Source organism: Accipiter gentilis, chromosome 1 (genome assembly GCF_929443795.1).
Source record: "Accipiter gentilis chromosome 1, bAccGen1.1, whole genome shotgun sequence".
In the NCBI taxonomy this organism is placed as follows: domain Eukaryota; kingdom Metazoa; phylum Chordata; class Aves; order Accipitriformes; family Accipitridae; genus Astur; species Astur gentilis.
The window spans coordinates 4,005,949-4,030,712 of record NC_064880.1 but is presented as its reverse complement, the minus strand read 5'-3'; the positions used below and the strand labels follow the sequence as shown (position 1 = coordinate 4,030,712).

The 24,764-nt window shown below is 48.4% G+C and overlaps 1 protein-coding gene across 2 annotated transcripts in view; it reads left to right on the top strand.

The window, feature by feature from the left end:
* The first annotated feature begins 60 nt into the window (after positions 1 to 60).
* LOC126038362 (tyrosine-protein phosphatase non-receptor type 11-like) overlaps positions 61 to 24,764 on the top strand; it is a 40,502-nt gene continuing 15,798 nt past the window's right edge. Inside the window, exons 1-2 of one of the 2 annotated variants that reach the window (XM_049800038.1) lie at positions 16,950 to 18,011; positions 18,109 to 18,231. In XM_049800038.1, the coding sequence (XP_049655995.1) occupies positions 17,926 to 18,011; positions 18,109 to 18,231 (209 nt within the window). In that variant the 5' untranslated portion in view covers positions 16,950 to 17,925. Of the gene's footprint in view, positions 309 to 16,949; positions 18,012 to 18,108; positions 18,232 to 24,764 lie in introns of those variants that run through there. The other variant, XM_049800049.1, reaches the window with a different exon arrangement.

Below are 24,764 nucleotides of genomic sequence, written 5' to 3'. Positions count from 1 at the left end.
CCTTTTCTTCTCTCCACCCCTACTCCCTTCCAGAATAAGCTGGGCTGTTTTTTGGTAAATAACTAGCTGTCACTTCTTCGCTTGAAACTTTCCAGGCTCCACCACCTTGGCCAACCCTCCTGAAGGATGCTGGAGGCTGGAACGTCCCTATCGGGCAGCAAACTGCCTTCCACATCCTAGAGCAAGCTCTCCCCACCTCCCATATCCTACGAATCTTGCTGCGTTTTGAGCTGCCCTGTGGTTTCTGTGGACTAACGAATCTCTCTGCATACTCTGCCGGGTCAGGAGCTTTGACCAGTTATGGTGAGGTAGGATATCTGTTCTGCGTGCGTCTAGCTTCTATTTTTAACAAAGCTGGTATTTCTGAGTGGGAACAGAGCAAAGGGGAGAAGGCAGAAAGATCATCTGTGTAGTTTAGATTGCACGGTAAGGTTCCACTTGTGTTGTAGGAAGATGTGAGCTAACAGCAGTCAGAGAGCACGTACGAAGGTGTGGGTGCTATTAGGGTAGGAATAGTGATTAATGGTGCTTGTTAGCCACAGACTAGCAAATTCTCTGCAGAAGTGCAAAATTCTCAAGTGGAAACTACCCTTCAGATGCCTCTGCAGCACACGGGTGATGATAACTTTCTCCTTGTGCTGGCTTCAGCGCTGGGAAACGGTGTGTTAGCAGTTTCGTTTATATGATTACTATGATTACTGTTAATATGATTACCGAAGAGGCTTTTGCTGCTGACTGGAGCCTGGGAGAGGTTATCCCTGCTGTGAGCAGTATGTTATTTTGTGATGTTATTAGATTTTTATCTCGTATTACCTCGTTAGCAAGGCTACATTAATAGTTACTCCCTTATCTCTTCGTTTGCCTCGCCACGTCTCTAGCTGAGCACACTTTCACGTGCTGATAACCAGCTTGCCGGTATTGGAGCACGGTAATTTTAAGGTGCTGGACACCTCTGGTTGAACGTTGTAGCTACTCACAAACCGCGTGAAATGACAACATTTACTCAGAAGGGCAGTTTGTAAAGTAGTGAAGGTTATACGGGGCACGAGCTGCAAAAGCAGCTGTATGTGCAAAGGGTGTGCTGGAGCAGGGAAGGGAGCGTGAAACGATCCCTTTGCCAGGCTGGGAGGCACAGCAGGCAAGTGCATGTGTGAAGAAACCAATCCCGCCTGCTGGAATCGCAGGGAACGGATCCAGGGCAGGAACTGGGTTGTGTCTGAAGCCGTGTTTGCGGTTGTTAAATGCAATGGGATCGTTGTGCGAGCGGCTGTGGCTCTTTGCCATAGAGTGTAATGTGGAGCATGCCTTGGGTTTTCCTTCCTTCCTTCCTTCCTTCCTTCCTTCCTCCCTTCCACGGGCGGTCAGAGGGCGTGGGCTGCTCTGCGGCACTCTGCAGGGATTCAGATGATGAAAGTTGCTTCGGCGTGTTGGTAGTTTACATTCCCTTGTATCTCAAGGGTATCCCGAGGCTTTTGCGCTAACCTCGTTTCAATGCTGTGCTCTCACGTCTTGCAAAGTGACTGGTTTCTCCCTTTCTGGTCTCTTCTTCGGGTGCGTTCTGCTTCGCTGGATGATAGCAAAGCAGCTAAACAAATACTTTTCGGCTCCAGGAGGAAGCCTGTCAGTCAGACAACAGCTGGGCTGGTTTCGGTGCTGGCTGGTGATATGTATTTTTAATGCCCCAACTGTCTGGCAGGTGGGCCTGCAATTTAATTTTAACTTGCTTTATGAGAACAAAAACACTTGTAATATACAGGCCAGTAAACTTCCATGAATGGAGGGAGTTCAAAAGAGATTTCTCCTACTGTTAGACCTTTTGAGACTAGTAGGCAAGGCCTTCTCTGGCTGAGGTTAAAGTGTAGCTTGGTGTTTATGGTGGTCTGAACAGTGCAATACCCTTTAAGTAGAAAAGGCTGACTCAAATATAAGTTCGATTCGGAGAATTAAATTGGAAAATTTGAAAACTGCAGCTGAAAATAACAACCTCGCACGCCTTTGGGGCTGATGTGTTCAGAACAGCTTGAGGGACTTAGCTACACCTTTTTTTAATTAAGAGAACATGGGTGTAAATCCTCTGGGCAACTTGGAAGAGCCCCAGCTGCCAGTTTCCTGCTAGCGCAGGTGAGTATAACTGGGTGTTGAAATGCACGCTGGCCTGATAAAACTAGGTCTGCCTCTCCCATTCTGTGGAAACTGAGAATTGTCAGGCAAAATTTGTCTCTCTTTCCCCCCCCCCCCCAGCAGTTTCGGTCTTGTGCTGTGCTTCCTGTCCTCTGCCTCAGTGTAGGATGTGCTAAAGCCATGTGCTAAACTAGCAGTTGCCTTCTTGCCCCCCCCCCCTCCCCCCCAGACCGTTTTAGCTGAGGTTTGGCTATACCTGCTGGATTGGGGGGGGGGGGGGTCCCAAAACCTGGGCCTGCCTTGGGTAAAGACCTTGGGACCACAGGCAGGGGCATGCCTGGAAGCGGAGCGCCTTGTTGAGAAACCAGGATGCTGAATGTTAATGTTATTTCTGGAGTGAGCAAATATTTGGAATTTGAATGGGGGAAATCACACCATGTGTAGCCTGTAAGGGATTATTTTTTTACGCTTGTTTTGAAAACAAACCCAAACTGTCTCAGCGAGAGCCTCTGCCCTTGGGGTATTAGGTCCTGAACTCACAGCAAGATCGGTGGGGATTGTACTTGTACCAGCTGGGTACTGGGCGAGAATAGATTTTGCTCCTGAAAGCGCTTGTTGGACAATGCGGTTGCTCCTAGACCTGCAGAGGCTGGGATAGCTGTGGGTAAGTCCCTCGGGTAGCGTTACCAAATTTTTCGCCTGCTGCAGCCTGGAGCAGCCTTCTGCTGAGCTACCAAGTGGCCTTTAGTTTTTGGCTGGAGATGTCTGGAAAGGGACCTGGTGTTTGAAGTCCTCCGCTGCCTGGGGGAATACTTGCCGTTTCCCAGAGTGGCAGCTGATGCCTCTTCCAGCCTTTCGTGGTCTTTTCTTCGTTGGTTCTTCTCTGTAGATGACACCGAGAGGTGCCAGTCTCTGGTCTTCCCTCCCCAGCTACTTCACACCTGGATTTTACCAGCTGGAAATTGTAGTGATAGTCTGAGAGCCAAATCCTTCGCTGGTATGAATGATTCAAAGGGAGAGGTGACAGGTTTAGGATTTGTCCTTTATCCAAGACCATCCTCTGAGGAAAGGTGGACAGATGGCTTACCCTGCAGTCTCTGCCCCAAGCCTTTACTACGCTAGTCATAGAATTCGACTTAAAGTTTACATAGCAGCCCTCTGCCCAAATCATGGGGGTATCCCATAACTGACACCCATTTTTGGCAGCAAAGAGGGGCTGTATTTGTGTGCATAGTTCATTTCCTGAGCGGCCAAACCCACTTTGGAGGTGGCCGTGTGCTTAAATCAAATGTGTGATGAGTGGAAATACTACGTCTAATTTCAGTGCTCAAGAACGGGAGACTTCACTGACAGATTTACATGTGGAAGATAAGTGTTAACATGCCGGGCTTGCTGTATGCCAAGATGCTGAGATGTTTTGCTGGGTTATGAATTTTGCATAGCCCTTTTGGGAGAGCACAGGGGATATGGTTTAATGCCGTACTGCGCTGTGGTGGTAGGGCAGTCCGTTCTGACCTAACACCATGAGGTAAAATAGGGGCTTGTTTTCTCCTACTCTCCCTTTGGAGTCAAACCTCCGTGGGATCCTCCCCGTGCTGCTTTCCGATATCTGGCTTCAGGTGCAACTGAAGAGACCGTGCTACTCAGGCCAAGAGGAAAAGTTTACAAGATGCAACATCCTCCAAACACAAACAGGGGAAACTATTGAGGTGCAGAAGCGAGGGCTGAAAACCCGCATCTCGCAGAGCATGTTCAGACTTCACTTTCTACAAAAAAAGCTACCTTGGGGGGTTGGTGGCCCATGTTAGGAGGGCTCTGCTATGCCCAGAGAAACTGAGCATAGGGGAAACCTTTTCATAAAGTGTGTTTTTTCTCTTGGCTACTGCCTAGAGCTAGCTGGGTCTACAGTAGTATCTTTAAGATTTGACAGGAGTTCGTCTGTAAATGGCCCATCTTCTTCATCTGTTACGGCTCATGTGCCAAGGTTTCTGCAGGCTTCTTTCTGATGTGACTCCATCCTCGGAGTGCTCTGACATGGGTCTGTTGATAACATGTGTAAATTGGTGGGGATGGGCCCTCGTGGGATAGATAACTGTGTGATGCTCTAAAGAAGGAACTCTTGCATCCAAGCAAGAGTGCGTAATATCTTATTTTGGAAGTGAAAATGTAAGTTTGCACTTGTGATGGGAGGCCAAGCTCTCCAACAATTCCTCCTTCTTTCCTGCCTTCAGTTCTTAGTTTGAAGCATCCCATCCTGTGGCTAGAGAGGACCAGCTGGAGCCCCAAGTTTGACAGTGTCCTTCCGTGGCTATAGTTAGCCATGCTGCATATGGTAGCCACGACGCACTGTGGGTGCAAGAATACCCAAGCATAGAGGCAAACAGGCACACGCCTTGATCCACAGCAGTGGTATGATCAGTTAGATTTTTCTCTGATGTACGGTGAACATCCCCTGTACCACCGCTGTCTCCTAACGCTCGCTCTGCACCGTTTGGATAGACTCTGCTGGCTGCACAAGTTGGCCAAAGAGAAACCCAGAGCTGCTGCTTCCACAGCTGCAGCCAGTATTAGGATGTTGTTGCAGGAAACCTTTTTAGCAAGGGGAAAGCTTGAGCAATATACGTGCTCGAGTTTTTACAAGCTGTTGCTCTAAGGACCGGAGCTGCTAGCCCAAGTGCTTGCAAAACGATGGACCGCGAGTGATGGCGGACCTTCAAAATGACACAGGCGTCATCCCTCTCATTTCTCGTACGTGTCCACGAGCCCCTCGTCTAGCGCAGCCTCCCGGAGGGCTGCAGGAGCCGGCCCTTCGGTGGGGGTGAAATGCCAGGTCCCGCAGCAGGGGCAGCGGCTGCTCGCTGAGATGAGGTGAGGAGGAGACAGCAATGCAGCAGGCAGGTGCCAGTCCCTTTCACATCCTTTATGTGCACCCATGCGAGCAAGAAACACAACTCGGCTTCGCGCTGCAGGTCGCCCGCTCATGCTCCGGTGCCTTATTCTTCGCTCTCGCCCCGCGGAGCACGCTGTCATTTTTGCCTGCGGATGATGTATTTTTGTGTCCCGGATCTTAATTTTGTCCGTGGCTTCCTTTTCCTTGTCACCGCAGAGCCTTTATCTGGGGAGCGCAAGACGTGATGGTGAAAGAGGTTTTTCCCTATCGGCAGCGTGGGATGGGCTGTGAGGAAATCCCTACGATAGGCAGAGCCTTCAAACGCTCTGGCTTAACATGAGTGCAGGCAGGGGCGGGGGGCGATCAGGCTCCCTGCAGCCATTTCAGCTTGGATATAAGCCTAGACTAACCTCAACTGCTGGACGGATCACCGAGACAAGTAGCTGTGAAACCAGCATCTCCCGTGAGCCGTCCACCCCTTTTAGACCTTCCTCCGTCTTTCCCGAAGCCAGGCTGAGCTGTGTCTCTAAAACTAGAGCTGAAAGATCCAGATAGAAATGCCATTGAAACAGGCGTGTGACTAAACGAGGGGCAGAAACGGGGCGGTTTGTGTGCCAAAGGCTCTTGCTGAAATCATGGTAGCTTTCCTGCGAGTAGCTGAGCGTGGCTGCAGAAGAGATGTGCTGAGGTGTCCCTGTTCACAGCTGGGACAAAGATCCTCCGTGGAGCCACGAGAGTCTGCAGGAGGGTATTTGGCTGAGTTGGTTTGTGTCGCAGCCTCCTGCCTGGCAAGTGGTTGTTTGGGTCAAAAGGAAAAATATGAACGTGGCAATCTTCTGTCTGTTTTCCTCTGTAGCGAGGCTGTCGTGCTGGGTATCTAATGAGAAGGGTAAGAACATGACTTTTTGTCTGTAAAGTTCATCCAGGCTTCCTTAACACAGAGAGTGAAAATCATGTGCGGTGCGCTGTGAATAGAAGTATTTTCCACAAAGGGAAGGTCTGCATTTGCAGTTTCTGGCTTTTCTTCTGGAAATTGCTATTTTTGAGCTGATGACCTGATTAATAGTCTTGGGTTTCCCCAGAGAGATAACAGGTGACCGTGTGATTGCATTTTGACTCTTCGCATCTTAGATCACAGCCTTTTTAGAGAAGTGAACCTGTACTCACAGGCTTTTCTTTTCCCCCAGTGCTCGTGCTGTCTCCTGCCTAGAGCCACTTCCACAGAGTGGGCAGTCAGCGATGGAGACAGGGCTGAGCGAGCCTGCAAGCTTTTGAGTCCTTTTCAGGTTCTTTGAACTGCGTATTGTCCTTCCAAAGGCTGGTCAGCCTTCATGGAAATTAGGCTTGGAGGCTGCGTTTAATAAGAGCATGAAGTACCAGTCCCAGTCCTGGTCTCGCTGGGTAAACTTCAGCCAGCCATGCTACTGCTGGTCTCTCCCACGCTCTTCTTCCCAGGCTTCACCTTGTGAGACCTTGTTGCAGGGACGGCTTTTTGAGAGCTTTCTGCAGTATCTGTCACGGTGGGGCTTTGCTCCTGATCGTGGCTGTGCTATAAAGGGAGTTAAGGTGTAGAAAAGGAATACCTTAACACACTTGGATTAAGGGTTTCCATGCCTGCACTTGTCACTACAGGCTTCGAACCTGACGGCGGCTCAGAGAAGGACTTGGCTACACCTTGATCGGTCCAGACTGTGTCCTGGCTAGATGGTAGCCAAATCAGCGAAGGGGACTGCACACAGCTGGAGCGATGCTGTCTTGCATAGTGTAGTTGCTACATCTCCGTGGTTAAGTGACCAGTCACCGGCTCGAGAGATGAAGGAGGGCATACTGTAGGCTGTGCGCTTTGGTTTGTATTAGTAAGATATGAGAAAAGAGTGGGGTCTGTTTCTGAAGAGGAAGGAGCATCAGTCAAAATGCTAATTTTAGCAGTTTCACATTAAAGCAGAGAAGCAGAGTGAACCCTTGCAGACTTTGCAAAGCAGAGAATCTGGGACCGCGGAGAGATGCCAGGTCCTCTGGATGACGTGTGCATCCATCCCAGGCAGAGGTACTGGTGCGTAGCCTTAACTGGCTGCGATTTATGCGACAGGAGTTTTTCGTGGTGTTTGTCCTTGGAATGATTTCTCTCTGTTCTGATGTCAGCCAGATTTAACAAGCTATCCGGTTTCTTAGGCCAAATCATTGCTTTAGACACCTAACCAACTTGAAAGTCTTCGCTAAGAGACTGTGACAGATCATGAACATGTTGCTGCTTTTAGGAGGTGGGGGAGACGGGGTGGATGGCTCAGAAGGTGAATGAATGGGCCAGCGCGTGAAAGGAGGAAGATGTGCCAATGGCAAGCATGGACTAGAATAATTTAGATAAAGGGACTGAATCATAGGGAGTAGATGAGTGCAGAATCTTGCATGTGTCAGGGAGATAGGACAGATGTGAATTTATATTAATTAACAATTAATGCCAGCTGAGGCTCCAGAGCCAGTAAATGGAAACTGTCTGCACCAGCTCCCTGCCAGGAGGGTGTTGCCTGCTCCTATTTCTCTAAGGCCTGCAGGAAAGAGCTCCTGGAGTGCTTTTACTGCTGTCTCTGGGTTTTGTATGTGTGCTCTCCTCTTCGTGTTTCAGCAAAAGCCACCCTCTTCCCCAGGACGACAGCGGTGGGTCTGTCCAGCCACCTTCCTCCAGGTCTCCAGGGACAGGACTGAAAGTGGAATTAAAGGACAAAGTCATAAAACTGATCTTACCCACGTAGTCGTCGGAGCCCACTGCTAATCCCTAGCTAAACCCAATTTCTTTGAAACCGCCCTGCCCAGCGCACTGACTCGCAAGTGACATTTATGGAAAAGCTCTTCCGAAGAGCTGCATATGAAACCGTTTCTGACTGTAGTATTCGAGTTTCAAACCAGAACGTGGGTGGTGAATTAAAACCCCTCTTTGAATTTGACACAGAGGAGCGTTAGGTACGCTGCCGCTCTGCAGTTCAAAGCAGCTCTGCTTTGCCTTTCGTGAAGGTCATCATCTAATGGGCAGAGACGTAGGCTGAAGTTTCCATCGCCGCAGCCCAGGCTGTTTCACACCCGCTCTGTGCAAGCATCAGTAGCATCTCCTGCAGAAGATGGGCTGGCGACGGTCTCAGGAAGGACCGGCCCAGAGACTGCTGGACAAAATGGAAAAGTTGCCCTCTGACTTGCTAGCTGGCTTGAAAAGCTGCCGAGAAGGGAATGTGGCTTTCCAGAGGCATGGAGGGAGGGCTTCTCCCGGGGGTTAGGACTTGATATCTAACCCGCCGAGGGGTTGTGAGCCGTTCCTACCGCGCGGTTTCAGCGGTGCAGCAAGGCAAGAAGACTGAGCAGCGCTGGTCATCCTTCACGGCAGTGTTGGTAGCTGTCGAAAACAGCACCAGGGGCTTTACTGGGGCTTGTCAGTGGGCTAGCAGCCTGGGCTCTGGTATGTAGGACCAGGGTTCCCAGTTTTGTGTCTCTGGCTCTCCTGCTGCTTTGCTGGGCAGAAGTGAGAGCCTCTCTGAGCTGAGCCTGGTAGAAGAGTTCTGCAGGACCCGGCCACGCGGAATGGGCACAGCTAGGCTAATCGGCACCCCAAAGCTGGCTGTGCCCGCTCCTGTCCATGTCACTGAGCCTACGCTGGACTATTTTGCCTCGTCTCTTGGCTCCAACATGGTGCTCTGCGTTGTTCTGGTTGTGTTTTCTCTGGGGAAGTCCTTCTGTGCACGCGTGTTCGCTGACCATATGCCTTGAAATTGAAGGGGGGGGGTGTGTGTGTGTGTGTGTGTGAAACCAAAACCACTGAGCAAAACCCCATTTCTTTTCACAGGGTGTCAGTGGAAACCTGGCCTTTCTGCAGGAGGTGGGGCTGGTGGTTGGAAATGTTCGTGCACCCTCAGCCTAGGCTGGCCGCTGCACGCAAAGGGGGTTGCTAGCACCTGCTCTTTTTTGTGGTAGCTAAACCCAGTGGGGCACATCAGCTGGTTAAAAGAGAAGTCTACAAAACCCTGTGAATAGTTACAGTTTGCCTGCAAAAACTACCGATCTGCCCCCTCCTGAAAAGAGAGCTTGACTTCTGCTTTGCAGCAAAGAAGGGTCTCTGGCCTCTTCCAACCCAACGCACCTTTTCATCCTTGATGTTTAACATTGCTCTTTTCAGCAGTTCGGCCGTAGGGGCAGGGGAAACTGGTTACTCCTGTCAAAAGCAGGGTTTTCTCCTGTTTACCTGCTCTTGTATGGTTACTCTGAGAGCCTGCGTTACTTTTATTGAAGGGTTTGTCAAGAACCAGGGGACGGCAACGATATCACGTGAAGTGCGGGTTGTGCCGCACGAGCCAAGCTTCTGCTCCTCTCTGTCCCAGATTTCTCACTGGAGTCTTTCTTTGGGCGTCAAAACCTGTTGGCAAAGGGGGATGGAGCAGCTAGAAATCACTTTGCCTTGCCCGTGTGAGTGATCGGGGGGAGGCTGCGGGAAGGCTGGAGGCACCATCCATCCTCTCTCTGAGACAATTTGAGAATGGGTAAAAACTGCGAATCTGCTTGTTGGGAGCAATCCCGCCAACCTCTGTTGGGGGTCAGGGTCTCAGCAACCAGTCCATCTGCTTGTGCTGTTCCTTATCTTGAAGTGTTGGAGTGAACAGGACTGCTAGTGGAACAGGACAGACTTTCTGCAGAAACACCTTGTTTGCTTTGAGTTGGCTGTTTGTGCTAGTGGCGAGAACTTGGGTTGTGCAAAAGTTGGGCTCTTTAAATGAGCCAAAGGATGTTAGACATCTAGATTCTACTGGAATTCTGTGAAAATAAGATGCGTACCTTCTCAGAGAAAGTAGTTAACCATTCTCACCGGAGTGTGAGATCCATTAGGAAAATGCTCTGTAAAATACATAGGGAAGGAAGCAAGCCGGTTTCTATGGAAGTGACTGTCGCACCCCAGAGAATGCAACGCAGACTTCTGTACCTGCTATGGAAATGGGTATGCTGATTTAGAAATGTAGTGAGGATTTTGTTTGTTTGTTTTAAAATTGTTCACAAAAGTCTTGGGGGATATTAGATGATGTGCACTGGCACGGTTAGCTCTCATGATGCTAATTGCTTTAGGAAAATGAAAATATTTACCTGTATGTAGAACTGAATAGATTTGCAGCGTATATTTATTTAATACACTCCCTTGAGGCTATGCTTGGCATAATGAGTCTTCTGATGGGATTTGAATTGAACCAGACTAGAACCAACAAAGGAGGCTGTTGCAGCTCTGTCAGGTTTGAGAAATGCTTTATATGCAGCCATGCCTGTGTAGAACGGCTTTCAATGAAGATGTGAGTGCTAATAATTCAGTATGGAAACATGCTGAAACGAACAGCAGCCTTGCTGTATAGTAAATGCACAGTTTGCTAAATGAAGCCTTAACGTCATGGGACAAGTATGACCACTCTCCTCAACTAACGTGGAACTGCTTATTTCCATATTTTTAGGAAAGTCTGTCCTCTTTTTTTTTTTTTTTTTTTTTTTTTTTTTTCCAATTTTTTTCTTTTCCCCCTCCTTCCCCCAGAAGGTCTGGGAAATGCCATGCTATGCAAACACCTTGCTGTGGATTTTCGCTGCTGGCCGATGTTTTAGCATCTTGCTTAGGGACATCCCGCAGGTGGGTCTGTGTCAGTACCACCATGTGCTGCACTTTTGCTGGACCTGCTGCAAAATGGAGCACCTTTCTGGGAGTCTCCACTCCTATCAAGCGAGTATCACAACATCTCTGTTTTGGGCAGAGGAAACTTCCAGCTCTGGTGGATCCAGAGAAAAGCTTGGACGAGGTGACCCTGAGTGTCTTCTGAGGAGAATGCAGCTGTGCTTTTACTGTCTGTTTTGTACGTCAAACCCTACGCTCCAAACCTAACCGCTTTTCTTCAATGCTTGACGTTAGAAATACTGACTCTCTGGATGCGTTCTGTTTTGCGTGGGGTCCTGAGTGATTTCTAGAAGGTCTGTTCTTCCTTTTGCAGCCTGGGGGGGGTGGTTTATAAACCGAAAAGCTGCTGGCAGCATGCGGTCCGCTGACGATTTCTCACAGTACAGTCGTCCTTGTTCAGCTTAACCTCAGGTGGTCTGTGAAGGAACACTCTGCTCACACAAGCAAGTTTCCACCGCCCTGCAGAAAGCTGCGATGCTGCAGCTCTTCCTACCCTGAATTGTATCTGCAGAAAGCCCCAAACGTGCAAGTGAGGAATGCCTTTTTCATTCCTCTTGGAAACCAGTGAGCGTGACGGATGCCGGTCTCTTCAGCAGGTAGAATTCCTCTGACAAATGGGTCTAAATAATCCCTGTTAGCTCTGGGTCTCCAGTAATCTGGTTGGCCAAGTTGCCAGGCAGCTGAAGGGCCAAAGTGGCTTTGCCGAGGGCGTGGGCACGATATTCCCCAACCACAGGCAAGCTGTAGAGAGCAAACCATGCCGTTCAGGGTCTGAGTCCCAGTCTAAGCAAATCTCCCTCCAAAAAAAGAGCTGCTTCTCTGTTCTCGAAGCCAGGATCCTGATTCGTGGGTGTTCCTCCTCCATACCCGAGGTCTCTTGCAGGAATTAGGACAGCAGCGTTCACTCGGCCCCAAAGTTTGCACCTACTAGTCCTATTCTAAGGATTAATAACCTTACAGAGAGTGAATTGCTTCTGTGACTGCCTCAGCCTCACTTCTGCCTCAACTACGTTGCGAGAGCTCGGTTGGTATGGATCCTTCGCAGTTCAGCACCAAAAGGAGCGTCTCTGTTGGGTGCAAACACAGCAAACTGATGGATCTTTATATTCTCTTTAAATGGATAGTAAGTGTCTGGATCCTTTAAGCAGCTCTGAAGGTTTCTTCCTATTTGCCGAATAGGAAACTTAAGCCTTGCAAATTGCTGCGTCGCCCCAAGTTACGTCTGCTCTCACAAGTCAGCCTCCTCCTTTTTTTTCTTTTTTTTTCTTTTTTTTTTTTTTTTTGTTCTGCTGGAAGAAGCTTCAGCTGTTTATTTGCTTGGCTGCCTCCAAGGGCAGGGTCCGCATCCTGCCCTTCCTTCACTGCGGTGGGAGCGGGGGGACTCTGGCTGGGGAACCGGGGGTTCTGTCTGCCCCGGATCGACAGCATCTGCTGTGAACGCTGACCCTTGCTCCCGGCTAGCGTCAAGAGGCTGTAGCATAGCAGAAGGGAAATGTGGTGGCGGTTGGTCCCCTCCTCCCCCTTTTCCAGTTTCTCGAACCACCTCAGCTTGCTTGGGTTGGAGTTTGTGTTGAACCAAATGCTGCTAAACCACACACGAAGCGCGTAGGCGTTGTCTCTTGAGCCACGTTTGCTTTGATCCTCTCCAAGCCTAACAAAAAGAAGTTTTTACCATTACAAATGCTCCAAATTTTCTTGCCGACGTTGGGCTAAATTTGCCTTCAAACCCAGGCGCTGGCAGGGCTGCAATAGATCTGCACCCGGGGCTGACTTCTCTGGGGATGTCCCAAAATAAGTGCAGTGAAACCCCGGGCACATGTTGTTCCCAAGCCCTGTGGCAATTGCTTTCAAGTCTTCAGTGGCGACTCTGGCTTTCATGTGTGCAGTATTTTGGGGTAGACATCCTGTGTCTGCTGGTCTATGAGTCTCAGCAGCCAGCGTGTTCACTTGGCAGCTTTCTCTTCTGTGCAAGAAGCACGTTGTACCTTCTTTGAGCTGTGTTAGAAAAGGAAAAAAGAAAAGGTGGTGATGTGGAATAACTTGCTTCTATCCCCTTTGGGACCTCACTTGGGAACTTTGTTGTTTACTTATAGGGTAAAGGGTCGTAGGCACCAGCACAGTATGTTAGCTGGGAGCCGTATCCCTCTGTGATAATCTCAGACGGTCATTTTCAAGAGTGCATCTGCTGGTGGATCGGGGTGCTGGCACCCTGATTCCCCGATGCCACATTCAGTGGCCTCTAAATCATTTCAGAAGTATCATTTCAGGTATGGTGCTTTTTATCCGTGGGATGTTTGCTGGAGCTGTTTACAACACTGGGATTCCCAACTAGGCTTTTAAAAATGCCTTGGTTTAGAGATTTCTGAGGGTGTAACGGTGTTGCTCAACTAACTACTTGTTCTATTTTGTCCCAAGACAGGGGCACAAGGATGCATTCCAGCAGAAGAAAGCATTCCTGCTCATGTTAGGGAGGAAATGAGTAATACCGTATGGAAACGACAACTCTCTAGTAATTAAAGAGACATTTTTTGATAATTTTTAACATGGAGAAAGGCCAAAAACGGAGCCGGCGTGCACAAGGCTTTCGTGGCGCTGGGAGCCGTTCAGCCTTAGGGGTACGAGAGCTGGCCAAGAGCGGCTGTAGCGTGGGGAGATAAAAGCCGGAGCTGGTGTTTTCAGGGGCTCCCTGCAAGGAAAGCGGTGTTGGGGACACGCCACGTCCATGACTGCCACCCCCACGGCACCCTCAGTTGTGCCCGGTTTCTCACGACGGGTTTTCTGGTGGCTTTTCTGGTGGCTGCCGGACTTTTCTGCTTCTGAACGTGCCGCGCTCTGGTGTACTGAACCCTACACGTGCCGGGGGTCCCTCCGTGGCAGCCCAAGCACTATCTTTCAGTTAGTCTGTGTCGGGGACTTAGTACTGCACACGAGTCTCTCCGTTTTCTCTGTTTATTTTAATAAATTTCTTTGTGTAGCTTCGGTTCCTGAAAGGCACTTGCGGGTGCCTTTTTCATTTAGGTTTGATTTTGAGATGGATTGAACGATGGAAAGGAAATGCATTTCTTTGCAGGAAAGCAGTATTGCCTGAAGTAGACTCTGTATATTTACTTGTAGAGGTAGAGATGAAAAGTTGTTAGATCTCCAGTCTTATTTAAAGTAATTCTTTAGGGGTTACTCAGTTCTGCAAAAAGCGCTAACAATTGAGCAGTTGCCTGAATGACCTACTGCACAATAATATTTGTCATTTGCTGACGTTGGCACAACGGCGTGATATTAATAATGAACTTTTTTTCCAACCCCCCTATGCTGGGGATCTAGTTTGGATCCTCTTTATTTGCTTGCTTTCTCAGAATATTGCAGATCTTCCTATAAACAATCTGTGAGTCCAAAAGCTCTGATTCGAAGCCCAGAGTTCACGTGCAAGTGAGTGGTGCTTGCTCCTCCGACACCCAGCTAGAGCTTGCAGTCTGTGGGACTGTCAAAGGCTGTTGGCAGGTTTTAGTATTGCCATTTAGTGAGAGATGTGTGGGTTGGTGCTTTCTTCTTGTCCGCTCTGTTGCGGGTTGGTTTTGCTTACCAACAAATGTACTCCAGCAAAAACCATAATGAAAAACAGCTCTAAAGTTGTTTTCTGCAAGTACAGCTTACTCCAGGGCTAGGAGAAAAACAAGCTGTATTGGTAAAAGCACCTCTGGTGACGCAGTGGCCGCGGCACCCGCAGGACGAAGGAGCAGAGAGCTTTAGAGCAGACAGGCTCTTGGCGTACGCTGAGAAGGATGGGGCAATCTTCACAAACCAAAGAGCCTGAAGTTCAGTTTTGGCTGGTTTTGCTATTGTGTTTTTTTTTTTTTTTTTTATTCCCCTGTTTACAGGAACGGGGCGTGAGCTGGGACCTGGAAATAGGTGTGCCAGAATACCCTGCGAGTGGGAGAGGGGGGGGTTGAGTCATTTGTAGTTCTCTGAGCTGCATGTAGGGGTTGAGGATGTGCACTGCAACAAACCTCCTGGTTTTTGCAAATTCCTGCATCGTTCAGGCAGAAAAGCCTCTGGGGAGCAAGTGCTCGATTTCAGGACTGGAATTCCCAAATGGAGATGACCTTGAATTTGAAAATACCTCTTTCAGGCCTGGAGTGTCTTCCCTGGCTCAAGAAGCCCTCCGAAGACGAGCTGTGCAAGGAGGTTTTCTTTGTTCTGGAAATCCATGGAAGAGGTGCCTATACTTGTGGAGGGATTTTTCCCCTTTTTTTTTTTCTTCTTTTTTTTTTTTTTTTTTTTTTTTTTGCTGCTGAATCTTGAAATTGCCTTTCCTCCCTCTTCTGTTTGTGAAGGCTGCGAAGGTTTTATCCTCAGCTCATTGTTTGTGCTTCTCGCAAGCTAAATCACGAGCTGTCTGTGTACGCGTGTATGAATTGGTTCCCGTCCAAGCAGTGGGAGTCATTAAGGGAAAGGGCGTTTAGCATTTAGGTTTCTGTTTAGTGACACAAAGACAACATCAAAGTTGACAGAGCCCCGAATTTGCCCCCGATATACTCCTTCCCTGTCTCTGATGCAAATAGATTTTTGTAGCTGTAGTCAACAGCTTCTGCGGTGGAAGAGGGTTATGATCCTCCCTTCCTAAGCTCTCATCCTTCCACTTGCAGGGAGGTTGGACATAAGGTCTTTTTGTTCACGTTGCCTTCTTGTTTGTGCCTCGGATTCTGGAAGTTTTACAGCCCCAGCACCTCTGCTTTCTTCCTGACACTGCCAACCTACGCAACGTGGTCCGTTCTCAACACAGGGCTGGCTCCGGCCAAGGCATGGCATCCCGGGACAAGAAGTATTTAGATGGGAGCCTTGAGTGATAAGGGGACGAGGGGAGGTGTGGGGGGGTGCATAGCTCCTGTTTTGAGGGTGGTTGTTGAGGGTTGTGCACCCCTGGGCGGACACTGCTGTCACACTGACCGGGATATTCGCAGAAGCGGTGCGTGCTCGCGGCTATGGGTACGTGCCTACAAGAGCTCTCATCCCGCTGTTTTACCAGAGATAATTCCTTAGTTTTTTTCCCACTATGTTCTGGCTAGTAATATTGTGCTGGTTTTATTGCCATTAGGCATTCAGTGGAAACATTATGTGTGGCCTTTGGCAGCTTTGCGTTTTCCCTGAGCTCCATTAAGCTCCATTAGGGGCATTCGTTCCGATGCCAGTAGCGGTTTTGTGGCGTAGTTAAGTGCTGGCCCTACAGGCAGTGGATTTATGAAAGGGTGTCACTCCTGTGATGTCAGGAATATAAGGCTTGGAAACGCTGGGATTCCTGTTTACCATCTGTTTCCATGGCCCTTCCCTAATAGACCTCTCCTCCTCCAGAATTCAAGGATCTTTAATCAAAACTGTTTGGCTTGTGGTGGGAGGGAGGAAATCCCAAATTGTGGAGGAGATGGTGACATTTCTTGACCTTTTCTGTGTGTATCTCGGAGACAAACACACTCTAATGAGTGTGCGTGTGCTTATGTTTGTAGGTTTAGTCTTTGGGTGTATTTCCTAACACGGGCACTCGGAGAGACGCTGGGTTACGCATTTCTCTGCAAGCAATCGAGATAAACTTGCAGACCCTTTGGGGGGACAGTGTGTTAGCTAATCTGATCCACAGACAGCTGTCTACAAGAAACTAGCTTACTAAATGTTTCCAGATACGCTCCTCTTGAGAACCCACATTTCACTTTGCTTGGAAAACTTAAGCGTTGCGGTTTTGAGTCTTTTGGTTCTGTCCGCCTATGCAGGAACTCTTACAACATCAGCCTTTACTCTGAAGGGAGTTTTGAGTGTGCAGCCTATTCTCTTGTAGCTGGTGCTGCCCAGACACGCTCGATAAGCTAGCTTTGTTATCATACAGTGGTAGTTGTGGCTCATCTTCTCCTCTTTGCTCATGAAAAATATTACAGCAGTCCCCTGCAGAAATATCTGCTGGAGCATGAGCTAAAACTGAGCAATACTTTCAGAATCGAGTGACTCTCGGTTTGGGGTGCTCTTTGGGTGACTTGTGAGATTACTCAAAAGAGCCTGGCATTTAGAAAGTGGATTTTCAGTGGCTTCTAAAAAAAACTTGAGCGATAAAAGTGGTGCCACGTGGGAAATCATCGGTCTAGTATGCATATTTAGTACAGATTAAAGCCTGGGGAAACACCGGTTCTTGCAAATCCATCAAGAAAAGTTGGTCAAGGCTGATAGCATCAGAAGTGAGGTAAGTAGGTGGTTTGGTGACACTTAAAATACAAAGATTACATTAAAGTAGCGCGCAATATGACGAAACATTTTTCCCCTTAGGGTGAGCTGTCTCTCTTTCCCTTTTTTACTATGTCCTGTTACACATGTGCACCAACTGCACCGTCTTTTCCTTGCCAGCAGCGTGCAAAGCAGCCTTTTCCTTCGCTGCTACTTCCCTGACTACGCACTGGACACAGCAGTTGTGCGGTTGGGGACGTTTGCTTTTGCGCCCTTGGGAAAGGTGGCTGTGGCACCACAAGTTTGAGCTATGACTAATTAGAGTTAAAAAGCAGCTGCTTCATCTTAAGTTGAAGAGTCCAAGCTGGCCTTAGCTGAGGCCGGAGCAGACTTGTTATCTTCCGTGGACTGGGCAAAGAGGGAGATCGTGGAACACGCGCTTGCCGTTGTGTTTGCACCAGGGCGTAAGAAATCCTCGCACGGCGTAAGGGCTCATCGCTGCCGCAGCGTATTGCAGACCAGAGCGTGCCTTTCCTTCCCGGACAGAGTCTCAAAGGAAAGCCTTTGCTCTCTCCAGCTCTGAGCGTCCCCTCTTCGTAACAAACTTGAAATGGGAGAGACCGAAGGCCTGAGGCTTGTGTTCTTGCTGCGGAGAACAAGAGGTTTAGTGCCCTTGATATTGGAGGTTTTTCTGGGGTTCGTGTCATGAGGCGTGCTGGGAAACCCTTAAAGAAATGCCTTGCGTGCCCTTAGGGATGCAGGTCTTGTCTTGGTCCCAGTTCATTTGCCAGCAACACGACAACTGGTAGGTGCTGGGTGGGAAGCAGCTGGTCAGGATCAGACCTGGAGCCAGAAAAGTCAAAACTATTTTCTCAGGCAGTGGTTTCCTCCAGAGAGGGAATCTCCTGTCTGTGCTGCAGAAAGCATGTAGGGCTCTTGCTTTTGCCTGATCCGAGGAAGAGGGGGACAAAGGCCTTTGTCCATCCATCTCTTGATGGATGTCCGAGAAGACTTTCTCCACGGTAACATCTGAATGGAAGGGGTCTCTGTTTCTGCGATGTGGTGGGGAGGAAAGGGGGTGAGCTGCTACACAGGATCGGGGCTCTGCCTGCCTCGCAGGTAGGAAGATTGTGTCTGCCCTTTGGGCAGCAGGGAAGGCAGTCGGGGCAGGCTCAGGTTAATTATTGTTTCACGTGTCGCATTTTGCACTTTGCAGGTGGTTTCATCCCAACATCAGCGGAATTGAGGCAGAGAAGCTGCTCCTGACCAGGGGTGTCCATGGCAGCTTTCTGGCTCGACCCAGTAAGAGCAACCCAGGAGATTTCACTCTCTCCGTCAGGTAAGCAGACGGCAGCAGAGGAGGAGGAGGAGGAGACGAAGGGGCTGTCTCGAACTCTTCTAGCACACCCTGCTCCGATTAACGGATGTGCAAGGGGAGAGGTGCTCTGTGGTACCTCTCTGTGGGTACCACTTGAAGTAAAAGGGTTGCTGAACTCTCCCCATCGCTGCAGAGGCTGTGCTAAAAGCCACACACTATTTTGCCCTCGGTTTGTTCATCCCTGTGGGTTGTACGTGCCCCTGTCCTGCCAGGGTTGGCTCTGTGCTTGCGGCATGTGCTTCCAGAGCCCTTGTTGCCAGAGGAGGGAAGATAACAAGCCCACTTATTTTCTGCAGAGAGTATGTTCGCTCCCAGCAGGAATGGATTAGCTCACTCCAATTTCAAAGGAACTTAACGTAGCCGCCTTTGAGAGAGACTTGTTTTCCGTGTCTGTAAGGGATCCCAGGAGCGCCTCCATGAGAGACTAAGCTCGCTGACCAGCCTGACTGTCATGCGCATCACCTTTAAAATCCTCTTGTGTTCTTTGGGACCAAGGCAACTGCAGAAAGGAAAGCTGCAGTTTTGCCGATGGTCTTTGTGAATGTAGCCCCTTACGATGCGGTGGAGCAGATGTGCTGGGTAGATCTCTCTGAAGGTGAATTAAAGGAAAGAGGCAAAGAGTCACATTAACCCAACGAGTCCCTGAGATAAAAGGAGCAGGTTGTGGGTTCAAGGCATGAACCTTCCGTGAGCACTATCCAGCTGATGCCTCGCAGGGAAATAGCTCAGCAAAGGTTTCTCCAGGCACTTGCAACACAGACCTCTTTTTTTGTGGTGGCTTCTGTTTAATTTAAAACCCCTCATTTTGTTTAGGAAACTCCAGTGAGTTTCTAAATCCTTTGACCAACGCTGTGTTTACAGAAACTTTGTGCAAAGGACAGAATGGACAGAGCGTTTCCACCTGGCAGGGCAATGATATCTAAGAGAACGTGAGCAACAGCAGCACGGTTTGAGCTTCGGTCCCTCCCCGTGCATTTCTCCCCCCACAGCCTGGGGCTGCAGGGGCTGCTGGCAGCTCAGAGCAGCACAGCAATGCCAAACTGCTCCGGTGAGACTTTATCCTCTCCTTGTTGCCTTAACGGCTCAGTTGAAACTTTTTTCTCAGCCTTATTTCTTCCCTCCTTGCAATTATCACCAGACTCGAACCTGCGCTCCTCTCTGCCAAGCGCAGTCATTCCTCAGCTTGGCAAAAGGGAGGGTTTGCAGCTGCCTTATTTTTTTATTCTTTTTTTGAATGCTTCCTTTTGTGCTGGGGAATATATCCCAGCGGTCCGACCCTTTGCCTCTCAGATGGCTCCGACCGACCGCAGCTTCTCACGCTATGGAGCAACACAGCGGAAGGGAAAAAGTCCGGCTTTTCCCATGCGTTGGCTGGGTGGGGAGTGTTTGGATCTGACTTCACTAGCTCCCCAGTAATCTTGCAATCAGAAGTGGCTGCGAGTTAATGAGAGAGGCAGGAAGTGCTTCTAATTAGAATGGAAAATAAACTCAGTCACGGAGAGCTGCCTTGAGCAAGCTATGACGGCAAGGGAATACGTGTAAAACGGGGGGGGGGGGGGGTTATCTTCATGTGAGCTTAGTGTCTCTTTTCATGTAATTTTGTGAGTCAGGGTGTTGTCTGATTGTAAAGTGAAGCACTGACAGCACCTGCTTAGCCAGGCAGCGTGCAAGCAGATGCAGGTTATAGCTGTGCAACAGAGTCCTGATGCGGAAAGATACCCAGCTAGCAGTATAATTACCCTGAAATAGGAGGGTAAATTGCTTTGCCGGGAGAGCCAGTTCCCACCCCTGCATTACTGCACTCATGCCTCGTGCTGTGGAGTCGGTCCACAGGTTTGCATGGTTTTCTTCCCTCAGCTCTGTCCCTGTGCCTCAGCCGAAGGCCACGTGTGTTTCTGCTGTCGTGGTTTGTTGCCTTCCACCTGTGCTGGTCCGCTGCCTCCCCTCTTCCAGCTGTGGCACGTGTTAAAAGCGAGTGGATAAAAACTTGTCCTCCCGTGGAACAGCTACGGCTGCCTGTGGAGTCCCAGAGCAGTTGTATTATTGCTGTTATTTCTTTACCTCTTTCTGCTTTCTACTGCAGGGAGACCTTTGTGTTGCAGTAAATGTTTAATAAGAGTATTGTTTTGGCCATAAGATCAAGCCAATTAATGCTCTTAATGCACGAACGGTGCCCTGCAGTAACAAGATGCAAGTTAAGAGCAGAGCAATACAGCGTGCTTGAATATCATAGTATTGAACAATACCACCACAACCCACTGACAGACTATAACTCAGTGGAAAGTCTGACCAACTCGCACAGTTCTGAGTAAACCAAAGCTGTGACATATACCATGTTTCCAGGAAAGCACATTAAACATGACACGTAAGCTTAGAGGCAACATGTTGAGCTTTGAGGCATCACGAACTGAAGACAAAGAAAGAATTCTTTTATTGACTACTTTTACCTGCAAGTCCTTGCTCCTTCCTGGCTCGTCCCATCTCTGTCCCATGACTTGAGGCGAGGGTTGTCCTGTAGCCTCAGATGTGGAAAATTTGCTTGGACACGGTCACTGGTTAGATAGACTAGATTTGCTTATACTTCATCTAAGTGATGTGCTCTTTTCCCACTCATGATGGCCCCAAAACATGTGCATAAATGCTCTTGGGAATTAGAGCTGCAACACCTAATAGAGTACAGAATGAGTAGCTTTGTGTGCCGTGAAAGCTGAAAACTTGGGCGGCTGCCTAACCCCTGTGTTCTTCCCCTTTCCCTGTTACATTGCTCCATCTGCGTGTGTGTAATGTGTTATTATTCTCACCTAGAATTGTATCCTGCAAGAGTTTTTGTGTTTTTTTTTTTTTTTTTTTTTTTAAATCTCCGAACTGGACAGGTCTTTATATTTTTTTTTTTTTCCTTTCTGAGAAATAGAAGGTTTTCAAAGGAAACAATACAGATATCTTTGAAGGAGTACCTAAGATGGAGGTGTCAGTAGGAGAAAGTACCTTTAGGAAAACAATCAAAACCTCTTCCTCCTTCTTTCAATGCCCTTTCAGCTTCTTCAAGGATTTTTGAAAGCCAGTGAGGGGAAATGCAGCTCCTTTTAATTCCAAAGAGGATGTGGGCTGAAAAGAAAGCAGGCGATAGAGTTTTGGCTGACCAGACCACACACCAAGTGACCGTGTGCTGGTGCATATCCAGATATGTGTCCCTGAAGAGAGGCTAGGAAATAACATTGCAGAAGTTATGAGAAGGTTTCCATGAAACTCTGTGGCTGCTTTCACTTTCCTTCTTTCTTTACCTCTGTGCGCTCTTTCAGCCTTTACCACTACAGCAATAAGTCTTTGCGGGGCTTTTTTTTTTTTTTTTTTTCTTCTTTTTTTTCAGCTCTTAAGAGAAAAAGGCAAGCCACATGGAGAGGCCATGATACAGTTAACAAACAGATGATGTTTGTCCTGGTCTTAATAGAAAAAAAAAACCTTTTCAAAAAAAATCCTCAGCTCTGAGTCCAAACTTCTGGCAGTTTGTAATCGGCCAAACCTGGCTCCTTTCATCAGCCCTTCCTTTTCCGAAACACGCTGCTTCTTGGGACATCTCTGCAGATAAATTCAAGAGCTTGTTCCACGCCGAGGATCAGACACACCTGCTATAGTCCAGTGCCGAGAGGGCTGTGTTTCTGCGAAGTCTTTATTTGGTGTGCCGGTGGTAACGTCAGTACTAGATACTGAATTTGGATTTACTGGCTTATCTTCTTCTTTGGGCACTCCAGCGAATATGTGGAGCGCATCAACAGGGAGGGAGGTGGTCTGGCAACTTCAGCTGAAGTGTAATGATGACAAAGATTCTGAATTCATTCTGAATAAGGCTGTAATAATATCTGCCACGTCTCTATGTGAGCTGTCTTGTTTTGTCCCATGCAGTTGCTGCAATGCTGCTCTCTGCAGGTATTTCAGTGTTGCCTCAACCCAGGCGATCAAATAGCTCTGTATCGGTGGGTCACTTAACGTGAGCGATATTTCTCATTGCAGGGTTTGGCCCCTGCAGGTGTTTGCTAAAGGTAATGACAGCACTCCAAAGCTTTATGCTTTCTTTAGAGCGGCTCACAAAACCTGCACTGAATGGGACTGTTTGGAGGAATAGCTCAGCTTCGGAGCCTGGAAGGGGCTCTGAACTGGAGCTGGCCTCGCAGGAGAGCTGTGGAAGCTGGTCTGGGTGGTGGGAGCAGAGCCTGCTATTAGGGGATTTTTGGAGAATGCAAGTAGAGTTCATTTGCATGTTGCGGTTCTGATGAGTGGCTCTTAAAAAAGCTTCCTTGCCTTTCTTGTATGCTGTGTCACCTCTCGTTTCCTAGAAGGACCTGGTACTGGGTTTGCTTTTGATATTGAGTCTTCCAACTTTTAATCGTGATTCTTAACAAAATAGATCTCCTTTTGAAAGCGAGGACTCTTGGGGGAGAACTACGGGAGGCCACAGAGGAAATGCCCCATGTTTCCAGCTTTCAGTGCTTGCCTGGATCTGCCAGAGTGTGTTTTCAGAAGACCAAGTATTTAGAATCACTTCTGAAGAAAGCGAACAGCTTCTTAAAGATTTGGCCGGGTCTGGGTAAATAGCTTGAACAAAAGGAAAAGGCATGTTGAAAGTTTGCCTAAGTGGTGCTTGGCCTGTGGCCACAACAGTAATGGAAATGTCAAGACAGTTAAGAACCATCCATCAGAGACCTTGTTAGTTTGGTAACTGGGTCACGTTTTATGGGAATGGATCTTACCCTCGTTCATGGGATACAGTACAAAGTGCTTCTGGGTAACAAACTTTTGTTAGGGCTACGGTCTCCCATAGCGGTTTCCTGATTAACACTTACATTGAGCATTATTCCTGTATGTAACTGGACTTTTTTCTTTTTTTTTTTTGTATGCAAAACATGTACAAATACACTCTGGCTACAGGGTAAGACATGCGATCAAGAAGGATTTTATGTCCTATAGAATAGGTACTCTGCGAAAAGGAGTAAATCAATACTGCAGGTGTGTTAAATTGGTTGAGCTGCTGCCTGCAGACAATACAGTTGCAGCGCAGGAAGAAAGTTGGATCTGGAGAAGAACGGAAAGAAGCTTGAAAGAGGTGCTTTTCTAAAACAGTTGTCCTTGTGTCTCATTGTAATAGCACCTGCCAGCCCTATTAAGGCCCTGTAATCCAGGGCTACCTCTCACAAATATTCAGTGAGAGGTGGGCCTGATTCTGCTTCTTCCAATGTAGGGCAGCCAACTAAGGGAAGCACTATCTTCGTGTTACAGCTGGGAAACAAATGATGGGCCCAGAGTCACCTTGAGACCCTCTGAGAAGGTCCTGAACATCAGATCATCGAATCTTGGCCAAGTGCTTTTATCACGAGACCTTTCTTCCCTTAAGAAAGCATGTTCTCCTCTGACGACAATGTCTTTCTTTTGTCCTGGAGTGGCTTGCATTCCTTTGGAAGCAGATCGTTGGGTTAGAGATGTAATATTAATGGATGGCTACCTTTGGCTTGCTTGTGCTCGTTTGCTGCTATTTACAAGTTTGGCAAGGCAGAGAAGCGTGTCGAAAGCCTCCTTTTGATGGCAGATGGTTGGCAAACGGTCTGTGCTTCGCCTCTCTTCCCAGGGCAAAAGGCTGGATCTCTCTGGAGCGGGAAGCACCTTCAGGAATGCAAAAAAAAATAAATGTCCTATAGGTAAACGGTGCCGACGTGCGAGTTCGCTGAGTAGTTGGATGTCCTTGGTCCCTCTGCGCTTTCTGGAGCTCCTGACACCTTAAGTGAGCAGTAGGGCTCAGGCAGCAGCTGAATTGCTTCTTCCTAGGAATTGGGCAGGAAGAATTTGAAACCCACACCTAATCTCTCGAATGCACGTGGCTGTGTCTCTGAAATGGCATGCAAATGTCAGTTGGTTCTGTTGTGCTGTATTGGTGGACGGTGAGTTTTCTCCGAGAGCCCAAGCTCTCATTTAGTTGAAAGCAAACATTCAGTGAAGTTTCTAAACCCTGTGGGAGTATCTTCTTGGTTTTTGGGTTTTTTTTCATAGAGAGTCTTTAGGGGGGGTTTTGGATTGCTTTTTGCAGCTTGTCAGAGAGGTCATATAGGCATGCTGTGAAGTTCTAGGCTTTCTCTGTCTGACACAGGCAGGAAAACCACATGACCAAAAAAGACTTTTGGGGATGCAACACTCAAAGGTATTTCTGACATTTAAAGTGGTTCTTTTGCCTTCAGTGACAACAAAGGGTCTGTTTGGGTTTTTTTTGCGAGTCCTCTTCTTATTGACTGCGCTCTGTTGCGAAGAAGAGCAGACTGCATCCACGCTGGTGGTCACTGCAGTATGGACACAGATTCACAAGCTGGAATGTTTTGGATCAAGAAACCCTGCTGGATATCTAGCTAAGGAGTTGTGCTGATGATAGGGCAAAGAAGCTTAGCTCGAAACGGAGGCAACTCTCATTTATCCAAGTGCTGACTCTGAAGCTGCCAAAAAAGCTGGCGTCTGCT